Source organism: Centropristis striata, chromosome 12 (assembly GCF_030273125.1).
Source record: "Centropristis striata isolate RG_2023a ecotype Rhode Island chromosome 12, C.striata_1.0, whole genome shotgun sequence".
Taxonomy (NCBI): Eukaryota; Metazoa; Chordata; class Actinopteri; order Perciformes; family Serranidae; genus Centropristis; species Centropristis striata.
The window spans coordinates 23,712,932-23,728,155 of record NC_081528.1 but is presented as its reverse complement, the minus strand read 5'-3'; the positions used below and the strand labels follow the sequence as shown (position 1 = coordinate 23,728,155).

General features: G+C 38.2%; 2 protein-coding genes across 4 annotated transcripts; one reads left to right on the top strand and one right to left on the bottom strand.

Annotated features, from left to right (window-relative positions):
• Positions 1-2,102: 2,102 nt before the first annotated feature.
• On the bottom strand, positions 2,103-8,911 carry thg1l (tRNA-histidine guanylyltransferase 1-like). 3 transcript variants are annotated; one of them, XM_059346745.1, is made up of 7 exons: positions 8,551-8,911; positions 7,523-7,726; positions 7,231-7,407; positions 6,970-7,139; positions 6,790-6,878; positions 5,081-5,188; positions 2,103-2,505 (listed from the first exon to the last, which is right to left on the bottom strand). In XM_059346745.1, coding segments are annotated over exons 1-7 (912 nt in total). In that variant the 5' UTR covers positions 8,553-8,911; the 3' UTR covers positions 2,103-2,343. The 3 variants fall into 3 exon arrangements, with proteins under 3 accessions (XP_059202728.1, XP_059202729.1, XP_059202730.1); XM_059346746.1 differs by lacking the exon at positions 8,551-8,911 and adding an exon at positions 8,352-8,544; XM_059346747.1 differs by lacking the exon at positions 8,551-8,911 and adding an exon at positions 8,354-8,544 and having other exon boundaries at positions 7,523-7,636.
• Positions 8,912-9,091: 180 nt separating this feature from the next.
• On the top strand, positions 9,092-13,907 carry lsm11 (LSM11, U7 small nuclear RNA associated). The gene is made up of 4 exons (XM_059346744.1): positions 9,092-9,585; positions 11,695-11,834; positions 11,973-12,056; positions 13,305-13,907. Exons 1-4 carry the CDS (start codon positions 9,132-9,134, stop codon positions 13,650-13,652), a joined length of 1,026 nt encoding a protein of 341 aa, XP_059202727.1. The 5' UTR covers positions 9,092-9,131; the 3' UTR covers positions 13,653-13,907.
• Positions 13,908-15,224: the final 1,317 nt, after the last annotated feature.

Below are 15,224 nucleotides of genomic sequence, written 5' to 3'. Positions count from 1 at the left end.
ATGACTAACATATTGTCACTGGACCCTCCCTATCTGGTTCAGTCCTACATCCTATCCAATCTCCAGAGTGTAAAGCAAGAAGAACCTTCTGCTTCAGATACTTTTGCTGACATCACTGTGGCATCATGATAATCTTTTCTCCACTTAAGAGTCAGCTCATATTCATATCTACAATTGATTGCTTTAAATTGACAATGTAATTCTGTATTCACAGTGTCGGCAGAATGTGAAAAACAGAAGAGCTTCCCATTATTCTGCCATGCATTATTCCAAGAAGGTTATCCCAATCTACCAGCCTTGTAGTCACACCATTAAATTAGCTACTACTGATTTGTTAAGTATTTGCAGTGCTTGGCCTAGAGGTTAGGAATCAGGCTTGTAACCGGAGGGTCGCTAGTTAAAATCCCAGGACTGAAGTGCCCTTAAGCAAGGCACCCAACCCCCACACACAGCTCCCCGGGCGCAGTAATGTGCTGCCCACTGCTCCTTGCATGGTGTGTTGACTTGTGTGTAAAAAAGGATGGGTTAAATGCAGAGGTTGAATTTCCCCATTGTGGGATTAATACAATAATAAAGTAATGAATCCTAATCTTTCTTAACAAGTGAAAACAAATAGAAGCGGTACAGTGCTCCCAGTAGTCATGTTGGCATTAGAGCTGCATTGATGCAGTTAGTTGAAAAATAAAATTGGATAACTGATTTGTTACCATGATTTTCTAGCAAAAATGAAAGACCAATCTGTTTTCAGCTGCTTTTCAGTTTTTTTTTCTTCAAAAAGTTAGAAATCCATGATATCTCAAAGGCTTACATCAACATTTTTTTTCTCCCGTTCACTTTAAATTGTAGTCCGACCCGTATGATGTAAACGCAGTTTATGTCTAAGTGGTTTTGTGACCAATCAGAATTGAGGACAGGAAGTATTTTAAAGGAGCTATTACGGTAACATTTTAATGAGGTTGTGTTCAGTATTTCCTGTTTTTTTCCAACCAGTATCCCAACAGGATTAAGTTTAGGCCCTGCATGTAAACACATGCTCCCTTTAAATAACTGCACTTGCCTCAACACGTTGTGGTTACTAAGCTACCTTCTATGCTATAGGCCACATGTTGAGTCATTGCATTTGATGGCGATGATCCAAGTGATCTAAGCACACAGTTAATGGGAATTCATTAAGAAAAGAGCAGCTTCTGCAATCATAATGTGTTCTTGCAAATCTTACCTGATTAAGGTGGGGTTGTTCATTAACTCATTACAGCCTCACTCTGATCAAAACAAACAGCTTTCAATGAAAGAATCTGATCCTGAGTGTGAACAGAGTTGAGTGGTGGTTACATAAAGTACAGTAGAGAAGCGACATGCTTTAAACAAGGTCAGGAGACCAAAAATACAACTCTAATACTGACAGCAAGCGAGCCTACTACAGTATCAAAATACAGTTGGCTTCTGCCACTTCAAGGCTCCAGCAGCCATTCATACTGAGCCGGTCATTTATAAGTGCGATGATAAATATGCCACAGAGCACATGTCAGAAGGATAGAGTGTACGCAGGGTGTGTGAGGTATTCTTAGCACTGATGACAGTGCAGGCCGCCCAATCCATTCACGTCTCTAAATGGTGTCCTGGCTGCAGGACAAGGCCGCTTGTTACTGCCAAGGTATTGGTTTCTGCTTTACTCTGCGTATTCCTCCCTCAGATATGCTCTTTCTTACAACAAACTGTAAGTGATATTGAACACTTTGCAGATAGGCTTCCTGAATCATTAAAATCCCAACATCGGGAACTCTACTTCCTGAACAAAATAGATAGTTGAGATTAAAAAGAAAAACACCCACACATTGATTAAAACCGCAGAAAAAGAAAGGTGGCCAAGAAGACGCATGTTAGACATGCTGGAAGTGATAGTAGATTTCTAAATGTTATTCATGATATCAAATGAGGATATATTTTAGGAAAAGAAACTCGAGGAGAGCTGCATGCACTAGCTATCACACTGCTGTGGATGTCCTCAAACCCAGCTGCTTAAAGATTATGAAATCATCTGCTTCCCTTTAGACATGACAGGCTTCATCATCAAATTAAGCAGAAAACATCCTACTCTGAGGGAACATTATGATAGACGTTTAATATAGGATATACAGATATGTTCCGGCTGTGAGAGAGTAATGGTACAAAGTCAATCATCACGGTGGCAGAAAATGCTCTTTCAATAGATACGAGGCCACTGAGCTTCATGGGAAGTGTCGTTCATGTACATCAGTCAGCATCAAGCTGCTCTGTCATCTGTCCACTGCCTGAATGGGTCCACTTCAACCGTTCTGGACACACTAAGTTCAGTATTAGCTGTTAGCAGTTGTCATCCTCCAGGATGTCTTGGTGTTCCTCCCAGAACTGCTCTCCTATAATGTCGCAGTGGTGGGCCTCCACGCTCCTCCTCATGCGACTCTTAGTCACGACCTTCTCCTCTTCGTTTGGACGCTTAATGGGTTTGGTGATGACTTCAGCTCGCTGGACACAATGAATGAGGAATGTGATTAGTGCAATTAAAAGACAACGGACTGTTTGTTATCTGTCTAAAGCAGGTATATCCAAACTATTCCATAAGGGGCCATGTTCCTGCAGATTTTTGTTGTTGCAACCAATCAAGAACACACCTGATTCAACTGATCAGCTGTTTGAACACTGAGATCAGTTGATTAATTGACTCGTACCTGTTGTGCTTCTGCTTAGTTGAAAGGAAAATCTGCAGCCATATGGCCCTTTCTGGAACAAGGGTTTGGACATGCCTGGTCTAAAGATTCAGTCAGTTTCCAGACTTCAGGAAGTCACTGCACCAAGAAATAGTGACGCAAAGAACCCCCAGTATCTAGGTGTATACCTGGATAATAAGTTGGACTGGTCCCTAAACACTGATGCTCTCTACAAAAAGGGGCAGAGCCGCCTCTTTTCCTTAAGGAAGTTCAGATCTCTGGACATCTGTAGTGAGATGCTGCAGATGTTTTATCAGTCTGTGGTGGTAGTGTGTTGTTTTATGCTGCACAGAAATGCAAGGTGGTTGGACAGACTGGTCTAAAGAGCTGGTTCTGTGGTTGGAGCCAGGTTGGACACACTGGAGGAGGTGGTGGAGACAGGCACTGTCAAGATGTTCCAGGCCATCCTGAAATACCCAGATCATCTGCTACACAAAACCTTTATGGACCAAAAAAACAGCAGTGGACGGCTCCTCTCTCTCTGTTGCAGGATGGAGAGATTCAAAACATCCTTCTCTCCTACAGCCATCAGGCTGTCTCATTCTAACAGAGATTCTACCAGACTCACTGAATTTACCCTCGGGGAAAAATAAGGTAATTTTGATTTGATTTGGAAACATTGAGACATTTAACTACCGCTGTATGAGCGTCAAATTAAGGCGTCCCATCATGGAAAAATAGTTCCAAAATGAAAGTTGTCTATGATGTTGACTGGCTGACTGGGCAAAATGATATATGTTGTCATCACATTGAGCTGTTTTCTTAAAGTGTTTGTTAATTGTGTGCAGTCAGCAGCTTACAGGTGCATCTCAATACATTAGAATATGATGGAAAAGTCCAGTAGTTCAAGTCAAACAGCCCCAACCAAGTATTGAGTGTATCTAGATGGACATACTTTTTTTTTTTTTTTTTTTTTTACAGAAGGCCAACATTTCCATATTAAACATACTTTTTAAAATTGGTCTTTTGTAATAGTTTGAGACACTGAATCTTAGGTCTTCACTAAATGTAAGCCATAATAAGAAGAAATTAAATTAAGACATGAAATGTTTGATTCTGTGTGTAATGGATCTATATAATATGTTATTTCCACTTTTTGAATTGAATTACTGACATAAATAAACTTTTCTATGATATTGTAATTTATTGAGACATTTGGCCAACATCGATACATGTTGTTATCATATTGGGCATCTTCAGCTGTTTTCTTAAAGTTTGTATAAAATGTGTGCAGTCAGCAGCTTACATCCTAAAATGGAATATAATACATTTAAGCTGATTAGAAATATCTCAGACACTCACATTCAACAGTCAACCTTCACCCATTCACACATTGCTCATCAGTGAGTTAACCAAGTTCGCCTTTCTAATATTCATCACATTTCAAATCAATCATTTGAATTTTATCATATGGCCTTTGTGAGGTATATTTCCAACAAAAACATGGCAGTTACATCACACAGACAGGTGCAGGTCATCCTTCAGATTATAAGAAAAGTCAAAGGGTTAAACTCCACATTCAAACTAGATGGTGGAAGTGTGTTTAAATTATATTTAAAGATATCCTTAACGCCTCTCTTTTGAGAAGCATTTGATCTAAAGGATGAATCCTCCCGTTTATTCTCTCACTCTGGTAACTCTGTGTACACGTAAACCAGTGTTTGGATCCTCCAAAATACTATATTTGATTTAAAGAGGTCGTAATGATGATGATGATGATGATGATGTGGATGATTTACTGGACTAGGTTAATAATGGATCTAAAATGTTTTTTGATATCTGCATTTAACTGTTTTTCATGATATGATATTTTTTAAACATTTCTCAGGATTTGCTAAGATACTTACCTTGATAATTATTGTGGTGGTTTAATGTGAACGTGTAGTTGATGTCGAGTATGATGAGTGTAAACTAATTGGACAATGTTAAAATGTATGCTGTGGCTCCTGATTTGATAACTGCTGCACACAGATATCCTGACTTAAAATGTTGTGTGTTAGTAATCCATGATCCAATAAATTATCATCTTAACTGCAGGAGAAAAGTGTGCAGTCTTCATTTGAATTTTTTCAAGTTTTTTTGTCAGATATTTGTCGACCATACAGGAAGAAAGGCATGGCAGAAGCTGAAGCAGATAGATGATTCTGTCAGATATCAGCTGCAGACGTGACTAAATCAGCCGTAGATGAGTCATGAGGCAGAAGTGGCTAGAGTGAAGCATTTTAAACCCTTCTTCATACATTGAAAACAAACAAATCTAACAGAGTAAGAGTCATCTACATTAATTTCTCTGTAATAGTTGCCCAGACTCTTCCCACTTGTCCACAGCTCACCTTGACCCAGATGAGAGTGGTGCCTTTTCTGTGGAGGGCAGATTCATTGTTGTAGTTGATATCAAACTCAGAGAACAGGATCTCATTTTTGTCTGCAGCTAATGTTCCCTGCAAGGAGACAGAGCGCAGTTAGACATATGTACGTAAACATTACAAAAATGTGCCTATACAGAAATCCGCTCATAAAATATGCCTCACTGAAAAGTCCTAGTCAGCAACAACCGCTTTAAAATGACCACACCACCCACTGCTTCTATTATTGTTTTGTTGTTTAAATAAGGAAACCCACAGATGCTGTGTCTATAAGGAACTTTGTCATTTTTTACTTAAGAATTTACCCCCAGAATATATGTGTTAAAGTGTTAAAAGGAACTAGGCAGTATGGCGGTTTGACTAACTGTAAATGACTCATGTTGCTCAAACAAGCAGTCAGAATGAACATTTTCATAACTCGTCAGCTGTCATCACTTCAACTTCGAGTTTCCCCTCTCAGCCCACCAGAGGAAGAAGGGACTTCCAGAGAGCAGCTGTGCTAGTCGGTGACAGTGGCATGTGTTCATCTCCAACCAGAATAAACCAAAAGTAAATAATGTGGTGACCATATGAATACACATACAATAAAAATGGGACAGTGAAATGCAGACACAGCTGTGTTTACAACAGCATTCCCCCGACATACACAACCATGACTTCTTCGTTACATAAATAAAAAATACTGTTATAGAATTAAATGAGCACTGTGGACTCGTTTTGATATTTTTGATATTTTTTTATGTCTATGTACAAAACACTTTCTCCTGCTACACTTCTGTGCAATATAAATATTCTTATATATTATATATATAAATATATTCTTAGAGTACAATCCCTGTGAGCCAATGCAACAGAATTTTGTTCAATGTGGATATTTTTATGTATAACTGAATGACAATAAAGTCTGTCTAAGTCTAAAGCTTACAGGAGTTCTTCTAATCACAAAAAATGGATACAGAGGCTTTTAAATTGAAACACAGATAATAAAACCGTAAATTAACTATACATATGAAACCTTATCAGACCCTTAATTCTTATCTTTAGCTTGATTAGTTTGTTTAGCCATTTTGCTCACAGAAGTCTTTTATTACAATTATATGAAACAGAGAAAACATATTTTGGTAAAGATTGCTTGTCTCTGTTTTCTGATAAATGCCTGAAACAATTACTTGATAATTATATTCATATTGGACAGAAACCTAACTTACTGTCTTATGTTCACGTTGTATTTTCTTTTTTGATATAGTGATATATTTATTTAAAATAAAAAAGACCTTATGCAAATTACATTAAGGCTTTATGACCTCTTGATATGCAGTGTTTTTTTTTTTTAATTATCTGACTGTTGTCTTAATTAGTTGTTCATAGAAATTAAATTAAAGCTATGATGATGCGTCAATATTGACATTTAAATGTATTCAGGCCTGGACTCTGGGCACACATGACAAATCTGGGTCAGATTGGACAATGTATGTTCAAGTTAGAGCAACTTCCTGTTCATGGCGAGTACATGAAATTCACCGCGATGACACGCCAATGTACTTTTAAAAAATCTGAAAAAACGTAGTTGTATTTCCATTTGATATGATTATAATATAATGATGTTTTAACACGCGTCTATACACGTACACACAAATGCATAATGATTAATGATTTCAGACTATGTTTGCTCTCACCTTTAAGCGATCCTCTGCCTGGGTCGTGGTCAGTCCCCCCTTCTGTACTAAAGTCCAAAACACTGTGTTGTACAAATTATTAATGTGACCTGAAAGACACAAAGATGTAAAGTGAGACATTTTTTACCCTTTTTCATCCAGAAGTCAAATGCGTGATTTTGTCAAACAGTTACAACTCACAGTCTGCCTGTCTCCAGCTGAGGTAGTCTTTGAGATTGCGGTTGCTAGGATACAGGACCACACGTCCATCAAAGCCTGGGGGGTACAAAAGGGGCTCCTCCCCAAAAAACTCCTTCCAGTAAAACACATATGAGGAGGAGAACTGGGAGGCCACGTGGGTCATGAGCTTACTGCCAGAGGAGAAAGAGGGAATATAAAGTCAAAAGTGTGAAAAGCTTGTGTGGGAATGACGTTTTGGCGGTGTGGATTAAACCTCAGTACCTGGCTCTCCTCTTAAACCAGCTGGAGGTCCTCTTAAAAACAAAGCTGAACTCGTCACTTTGACCGTAAGCAACGACAATATCCTCGAGTTCTTCCATGACAGAGCGTGCGCTCCGGGTCATCAGACTCAGAGCCCTGTTATCGTTGGGCTTTGCAAAGTGGTGCTGCTCTGCAAACCTGAAACAAAATGCATGAAGCAACTCAAAACAACAGAAGAATGAATCATTACATTGATTTTCATCATCACTCGTGTCCTCAGATGACATATGTTAAGCCTGAAGAGGAAACTCACTTGTGGAAGTTGCGCCCATCCAATCTCACAACAATGTAGCAATTTCGGAGACAAGTGTCATCTGTTTCAAAGTTGCGGACATACTCAAACTTGCTTTTAGCCATTCTGTTAGAACTAGTAAAAAAACAGGCCAGAGGTTTGATGACACAAGACCTGATACGTCCACCAAATGTGCAGGCCTTTCCAATCAGCATAAGGGTACCCCTGAAAGGAAAAAGCAACATGCATTATATATAACAAACCATTATATACTGCTACACAGCAAAATATAAAGCCAAAGTAATTCCACAAATAGGGGTGGGGAAATCATGATCAAAAGTATCAATACTGCTGATACAAAATCTTGTTTTGAGTTTAAACCCTAGTGTCAGTAAGATGCATTAAAAACCATCCATTATGTTGGTAAGACCACATCCTGGGCACATAAACACTCTCCTTAGGGCTGCAATATGTGTTCTTCTGCTGCTGCTGTGTGCATGTTCGCAGTGATTGCTCCTTGAGTTCAGAGAATTCACATAATATCCACTAAAACTGTCTCGTGGTAAACATGCAGCTGATTAAGTACTTAACAGTGAATAGTAAAATGAATTACCAAGTAAACAAGTCATGATAGATTCACCCTGTAAATCATGATAGTTTCTCTCCCTTAAATGACAGCACATAAACTTTGTGATGTTATTGACCCTGGTGCTGGTATTAACTGGCCTATCCACCTACCCAAAAAGATTTTACTGACATAAAAGCCTATTAAACACGAGATTCAACTAATGACGAGGCACATTAATGCTACATGTTCATCAGCCCAACTATTACATCAGTTATTACTTACACTTGGATGTAAAGAGTGTTGTTGTTGTTAGCCTAATGCACTTAAAGTTATCAGAGTTAGCTACTTCTTGGAAACCAGTTTACTTCATGCGATAGTTAATAGCTTTTTCGTTAGTTACACAAAGACCAATATTTAATTTAGCAGGATAATAAAGCTATGATATCTATATCTATCCCGGTTCTTAGCTCATTCAACGCACATTGGTTTGTGTACAGTCCGTCGATGAACACTGTCGTAGTGGTGAAACAGAAAGTGCGAACATAGGTTCCGGAGCACAGAATATAAAATGTCAAACAACTATTAAAAAATCAATTAGCGCGTTCGTCCAACCTGCTTTAAAAATATCTTTAAAATAAACAAATTGTTTTTTGTTCTGCTGCATTGGCTAAGCCATTAAAATATGCACATTACATGGAGGCAACAGACATAATCTGTGTCTTAGCGCCATCATGTGGTAGAGGAAGGAGAGTGCAACCAAAGATCGTGTGTGAGTAAAAGGCGCCAGAAACGCGTCTTACAAAACTTGTAGTCCAGTTTAAAGCGAGACTGTTTTCCGGGGAAATGTGTTAAATAGACAAATAGATCATAACTAAAAATTTTAAAAATTAAAATGTGACCACCACACGGTATTGAAAAGCACCAAATCACTGACGCACTTTAGTTTATGGTGTTTACGGTGTGTTGAAATAGGTGCAGAGTGAGGGCTCAGCCTCAACCAAAAGCAACAACTTTCCCAGGATTCTTCGCTTCACCGTGTGCTCATCTGCGGCTGTTTCAAACATGGAGGAGAGGGAAAGAAAAAGTGTAAAGTCTGACAGCAAAGAAACGGTAACTGCAGCCTGTTCGAGTACCCCAGCAGCACCGGAGCCTAAACCGGAGGCGGGCAGTAAAACCGGGGGCGATGACGCAGATAAAATAGACGTCTGCTCTGATAACTTTGACCCTCTCTTGGCCTTGTACTCTCCGACGGTGCCGCCGCTTCCTTTCCCAAATGTCAAATGCTTCAACAATGTTGCAGCGTACGAGAGCTTCTTGAAGGGCGGCCGCGGCAGAGCCAAGCCGGAGAATGTGGAGAAAAGGCGGCAGAAGGCGATGAAAGGGGTGGCGGACCCGGAGCGCATCGAGAGGCTGAAGAAGCTCATGGTGAACAACCCGGTGCAGGAGGGGGAGAGCAGCGGCACCCCGAGGAGACGGAGGCAGAAGCCCCAGAAAAATGTCCTGACGAGGATGCCCTGTAGGTTCAATATCGTCACCCTGTTAAAAATATTCGCCTAACTCATTTTTTTTCCAAGTTTTGCAGGAAACACAAAAAACTTCACCAAAAGTGTAATATATGCCACTTATTGATGATTTCACTCAAAAGGGATGTAACAAAGGATGGCTATTGGCATAGTAATAACACTGTGTGTAAATTATGTAACTTAAGAGAAATACTTTCTAAGGCATTTTTTTGAACATGCCTTTGTGACTTAAGCAAGATATAGTAACACTTTATTTTGAAGGTGTCTACACAAGAGCCACACAAGCCTGTCAGAAACATGACATGACAAGTATCATGAGCATTAATGTTACTTCAAAGTGTCATTAATGTTCATGATACATCCCATGTCACGTTTATGGCACTCTTATGTAGAGACCTTCAAAATAAAGTGTTACCATATCTTGCTTAAGTCACAAAGGCATGTTCAAAAAAATGCCTAAGTCACATTTTATTTTGACGTAGGCATAATAAATCCGCTTAATTCACACACTTGACATAGGCCATTATCTTAAAGGGGTAAAATCTCATGATCTTATCAACTGAGGATGTAGGAGATTTTACCATAGGTGGCCGGCGTCATGAGGAGATGATTTAGGAAACCAATGTTGACAAAAAATGACTTAGGTGATTATTTTAACAGTGTGACAATATAACAACTACTAACACAGAGTTCTCTAGAGGGGATTTTCAGTGTTATTAACAGTGGTGGAAAAAGTATTCAGATCTCTTACTTGAGTAAAAGTACCAATACCACACTGTGTTATTAGTCCTGTATTCAAAACTTACTTAAGTAAAAGTACAAAAGTATCAGCATCAAAATGTACTTATAGTATCAGAAGAAAAAGTACTCGTTATGTAGAATGGACCCACTCAGATTGTTTCATATATTATAAACATATTATTAGATTATTTGTATTGAATTATGTGAGTAGCGTTTTAATTTTGTACAGACAGGGTTCATTTTACCTACTTTAAAACTGTTATGAGGTTTAACTATTAAAAAAATGTCTAATCACTTTAAATTGAAAAAAAAAGAAGAAGTATTTTTTATGGTAAATCTCGACCTGAAAAGCAACTAAAGCTGTCAATTTTATGTAGTGGAATAAAAAGTACAGTATTTACCTCAAAATGTAGTGGAGTAGAAGTATAAAGTTACAAAAAATAGAAGTACTCAAGTAAAGTACAAGTTTCTTCAAAATTGTACTTATGTGCAGTACTTGAGTATATGTACTTAGTTACATTCAATCACTGGTTATTAAGTCGGTTGGTATCGTTATCAGGATAGGTTTGTTAACATGCTCTCACAGGGAATCTGCAACTACTGCTGAGGAGTTGCACAGGGCCATAAAATGAATCATTAAAAAAAAAAAATCGAAATCGCAATATGTATTATTCCAAATCGCAGGATGCAATATTTGTGAAAGGCAAAATATAATTCTGAATTAAGTATTTTGATGCTGCAGACACTTATAATTTTGCAATTCTAATGAATCAATTTTGAAATACTATGGTATATCGAAACAATACCATAGTATATTAGTATATTATTATATTATAAGATTATAACGACTTGCAGGATCTTTTAACTTTTTTTCACCTGTAGTTTAACTGATGAAAAGTTATAAACATGAAGCTGGGAAGGCATAAAATACACACATTAGTATTGTTAATTATAGGGATGTAATTAATGGTTATTTTTTATATTGTTGTTGTTCTTTATTCTAACTTACTGATATTAATATTTAATGAGTAAAAGTAGATAAATATGAGATATTAATTTAAAATCCCCATAACCAGTATTCAGATGTCAATGTGATTTTTTTGAATTGCTTATTCTTTCAAGCCAACAGCCCAAAACTCAAAGATATCCATTTTACAATGCATGAAACTGAGAAAAACAGTAGTGAGTCCTTATATCAGATGATGGGACCAGAGATGTTCCTTATGCAATTTAAAAAGTGAAAATATATTAGTAATGTTAGTAATAATGTTTAGCCTTCTCCCCCAGAATTCTTTGTGTTTCCTACTATAATTTATTGGCTACAGAGGAAGTTTTGTAACCTGTTTCTCATGTGTCTTCAGTGTGTAAAGGCAGTCCATTGGGGGAGCTGTACCGATGTGTTGAGGAGAGGATAAGGGTCAAAGTTCACATCAGGACCTTCAAGGGACTGAGGGGAGTGTGCTCTGGCTTCATCGTGGCCTTCGACAAGTTCTGGAACATGGTGAGCTCCCACACTCATGTTTCCTCATCAACATGACATTCTCACATGACAGCTGCAATATGGTGAATCTCAAATTATCCACAACATACCTGTAATCTGAAGTCTTTATCTTCACTGTATTTTATTTCTCTCTGTCAGGCAATGGTGGATGTAGATGAGACCTACAGAGAGCCTCTGCTTGGAGAAGCATTCTACCATGAAAAGGCCCTCACCATTTCACGGGTAGGCACTAGTTTATAATGTATATCTGACTGAAATATATTTCTCTATATATTTCTCTAATAGTTAAAGTTACAGTCTATAAGATGACTCCCATCCTGATAGAGGTGTGAATCAGCAGAGGTCCCACGATACAATTTTATCCTGATATTTGAGTGACGATACAATATTATTGCGATTTTAAGCATTTTTCGGTATGGTGAGTATTGTGATACAATATATTACAATTTAACTGTTCAACTGCATTTTGTGTCCACAAAATAAAATTCAATCAAGAATTGTTTCGTCAAATAAGAGAAAATTCCCAGTCTATTCATCTCACTTCAGTCTTTTTATTTCTCCACAATGAGAGTCAAACCCACAGACTGACCAACAGAGTATTCAGTCAAACTGAACTGAACTGATATCAAACTTGTATGGATGACAAAAACTGCAGCATTTTCTCAAACTTTTCTCAACTTTAAGCTTCACTGCTCTCAATTTTTTTGAATGAAATATAAAAAAAGCCTAACTTTGCAGCGTTATTTAGTAACTTCCAGACACGATATCTATGGTGCCTATAGATTCCTTAGATCTAGTTTCATATGATACCAGTTTCATCAGTATATTGAGCCCGCTACAGCGGAAAATACTGATGCTAAATAAACGCTAAATATTGATACTTGGCGGCCATGAATCGATATTATATTGCCACGCAAAATATTGCGATACTATGCTGTATCGATTTTTCCCCTACCTCTACATCCTGGTTTGATTTTTTGATTTATTAAAAATGTATATTGTTTAACCCATAAGCAATAGTGCTGTAAAGAAGATTAGAACCATTACAGCTTTGTTTTTTACACTGAACATAACAACAGCTGCATTATTCTGCCCTGGTGTGTATTTTAGATAGCATGTTGGCATTCCAGGAGCAAACAAGGACGTGACTGTGTCCCCTTTACACACAGACATCGATTTGGCTTTGTTTCTATCTCTGCTGTTGGCTTATCAGCTTCTATCCCGTTCTGTGTTTATCTTTTAAACAGAAAACTATGGTGGAATCGCGGCCCAACATTCCCACCTTGAACAAGCCATGTAAAAAGGAACTAATGGTTAATAGATGGAGAGGCAATTAAGCAATTTGTTGAACGGCTACTGCCAAAATGCCAACCATAGAAACGATCAACACGGGGTTTAATTTCTTCACGATCAGAATTTCAAGCTCTAACTTTAATCCACTAATATTAATATGACTGAATCTCTGTGCAGCTCTTTGAGAAGCTAAAGCTCCAGGAGAGTCCAGGAGGAGATGAGCCAGCAAAGAAACACGAAGCACAGCCAACAGCCAGCAAGCATCAGCCTCCAAACCCAAAAAGTACTCCAAAAAACCTGCCTGCTCACCCTGCTAGTGAGAGAAGGGACAGCAGGACGGAGTCCAAACTGTCAGACAGTGTTAGAATCAAACCGGATAAACCCAAAGTCTCACAGAAGGCCCAGGGTCCACAGGTCTGTCGTAAGAAAGACTCCCCGAAGTACGGCAAGGTCCACACACGTCACATCAACCAGCTTTTCATCCGGGGTGAGAACGTCCTCCTGGTTAACCCACAGCCACTCTGATTCTTGTCTTCTGTTTGGTGTTTATGGATGAAACAAAGGCGGGCTTAAACAGTCTATTCAACTTTATTTTACACTGAACTTCTGTAGTGATTGTTGTGAAATACTGTAGATAAGCTGCCACAGATGTGACTTAATTAGATTCAGATGAATCAAACAAGGAAGATTGTTATATCATATTGATATGGAGGGTTTTCTCTGCCCACCAGAGAAATTGTCTTGATTTTGAGGAATAAAAGCTTCTCAGTAATAATTATAGCTATTTCTTGTCTTGTTTCCTTTTGTCTGACAGGCACTAAAGAAGATTTATTTTGACACACCTATGCTCAGCGTTATTAAATGAGTTTGTGTTCTGGTTATTACCCAGCAGGTGGCAGCATAAACACATTACTGCCATCTGTGAGGCTATTGTCATCTCAAAGAGCTTGTCCCTCTATGTTGCTTTTCCCTGTTAGTTTGAACAGGAATGACAGCGCAGTCTCAGCGGACTTCATAAATGCATTATGAATAATTGAGTTTGTGAAGCTAGAGATTGCAGATGGCACTCAAAAGCTGTCATTTGTCTTGACGTCTCAGATTGCTTTTACTCTTTAATGGGCACATTACCCATAAAAGCACAATTTACTGCATCTCATGGAAGTTGTAAAGATGTTGCTTTTTTTTTTGTTTTAAATGGCAGAGGTTACTTTTAGATGATGAGTGGCACACAATGACTGTATGTTGCTATGTTTCCCAGTCTTGAGCGTCGTATTTTAGTTTTTTTCCTAATTCAACTGCAGAGTTTAATTGACCTTCTTTTCTATATATTTTTATGCCATAAATGGGACAAATTCCAGCAGCACCTGAGCTGTTGTTCATCTATATACTGTTACATTTCATATATATATTATTAGTGTAGCCCATTTAACAGTCTTCCTCTCCAGAGAGTGAAAATGGGGTCAATTGTTTAATGCAAGCAGTGTTTTAGTTGTGTTTGTCACACCAGTGTGTTCCAACAAACCTTGATATAATATGAGAAGGGCACAGCACTGATGGTGAAGAGATGGGCCACAATTAGCCTCCACACTCTTTCTCTTGAGTGTATTACATCAGAGTAATCAGGCCATCCGTCTCGTTAGGGCAAACTGTACATTTCATCAGTTGAATGGATATTAAAGGACACAGTATCAGCAATTATCTAAATACAACTAATAGTTTTTTTGTTCAAATAATTCATAGAATATGAAAGTATTCAGTTTAACGTATGTTCAACCTCTGCACTTGTTACAATAATTGTCAGATATTGCCTTATTTCAGTTTGTGGTTTCCTCTGTAGTCTGCCCTTAATGCCTTAAACGCACAATTTGTAATTTTTCAAAAGACAAAGTAGTGTAGGATTATCTTTGTAGTCAGCTTCTCTCTGTGAGGATGCCTTCAGGAGGTTTTTACCAGGTGCAGAATTATCCGCAGAGGTCTCTTCCTCTCCAAAACAAACAGGCCTGCTGGTAAAAGCTCTGAATGAAGCAGTTTCAAGTTAAAAATTGGTGTTTGTCCAATTCTGTTTGGTGGACTTCAGCTTGTTTCTCAGATACCTGA

What these genes read in the sequence shown, in the direction of transcription:
- lsm11 (XM_059346744.1), top strand. Translation starts at nt 9,132, where the DNA reads ATGGAGGAGAGGGAAAGAAAAAGTGTAAAGTCTGACAGCAAAGAAACG. An exon ending in TGTCCTGACGAGGATGCCCT is followed by an intron (nt 9,586 to 11,694) that starts GTAGGTTCAATA and finishes ATGTGTCTTCAG; the next exon opens with TGTGTAAAGGCAGTCCATTG. An exon ending in TCGACAAGTTCTGGAACATG is followed by an intron (nt 11,835 to 11,972) that starts GTGAGCTCCCAC and finishes TCTCTCTGTCAG; the next exon opens with GCAATGGTGGATGTAGATGA.
- thg1l (XM_059346745.1), bottom strand. An exon ending in TGGTTTAAGAGGAGAGCCAG is followed by an intron (nt 7,140 to 7,230) that starts GTACTGAGGTTT and finishes CTCCTCTGGCAG; the next exon opens with TAAGCTCATGACCCACGTGG. An exon ending in CAGCTGGAGACAGGCAGACT is followed by an intron (nt 6,879 to 6,969) that starts GTGAGTTGTAAC and finishes TGTGTCTTTCAG; the next exon opens with GTCACATTAATAATTTGTAC.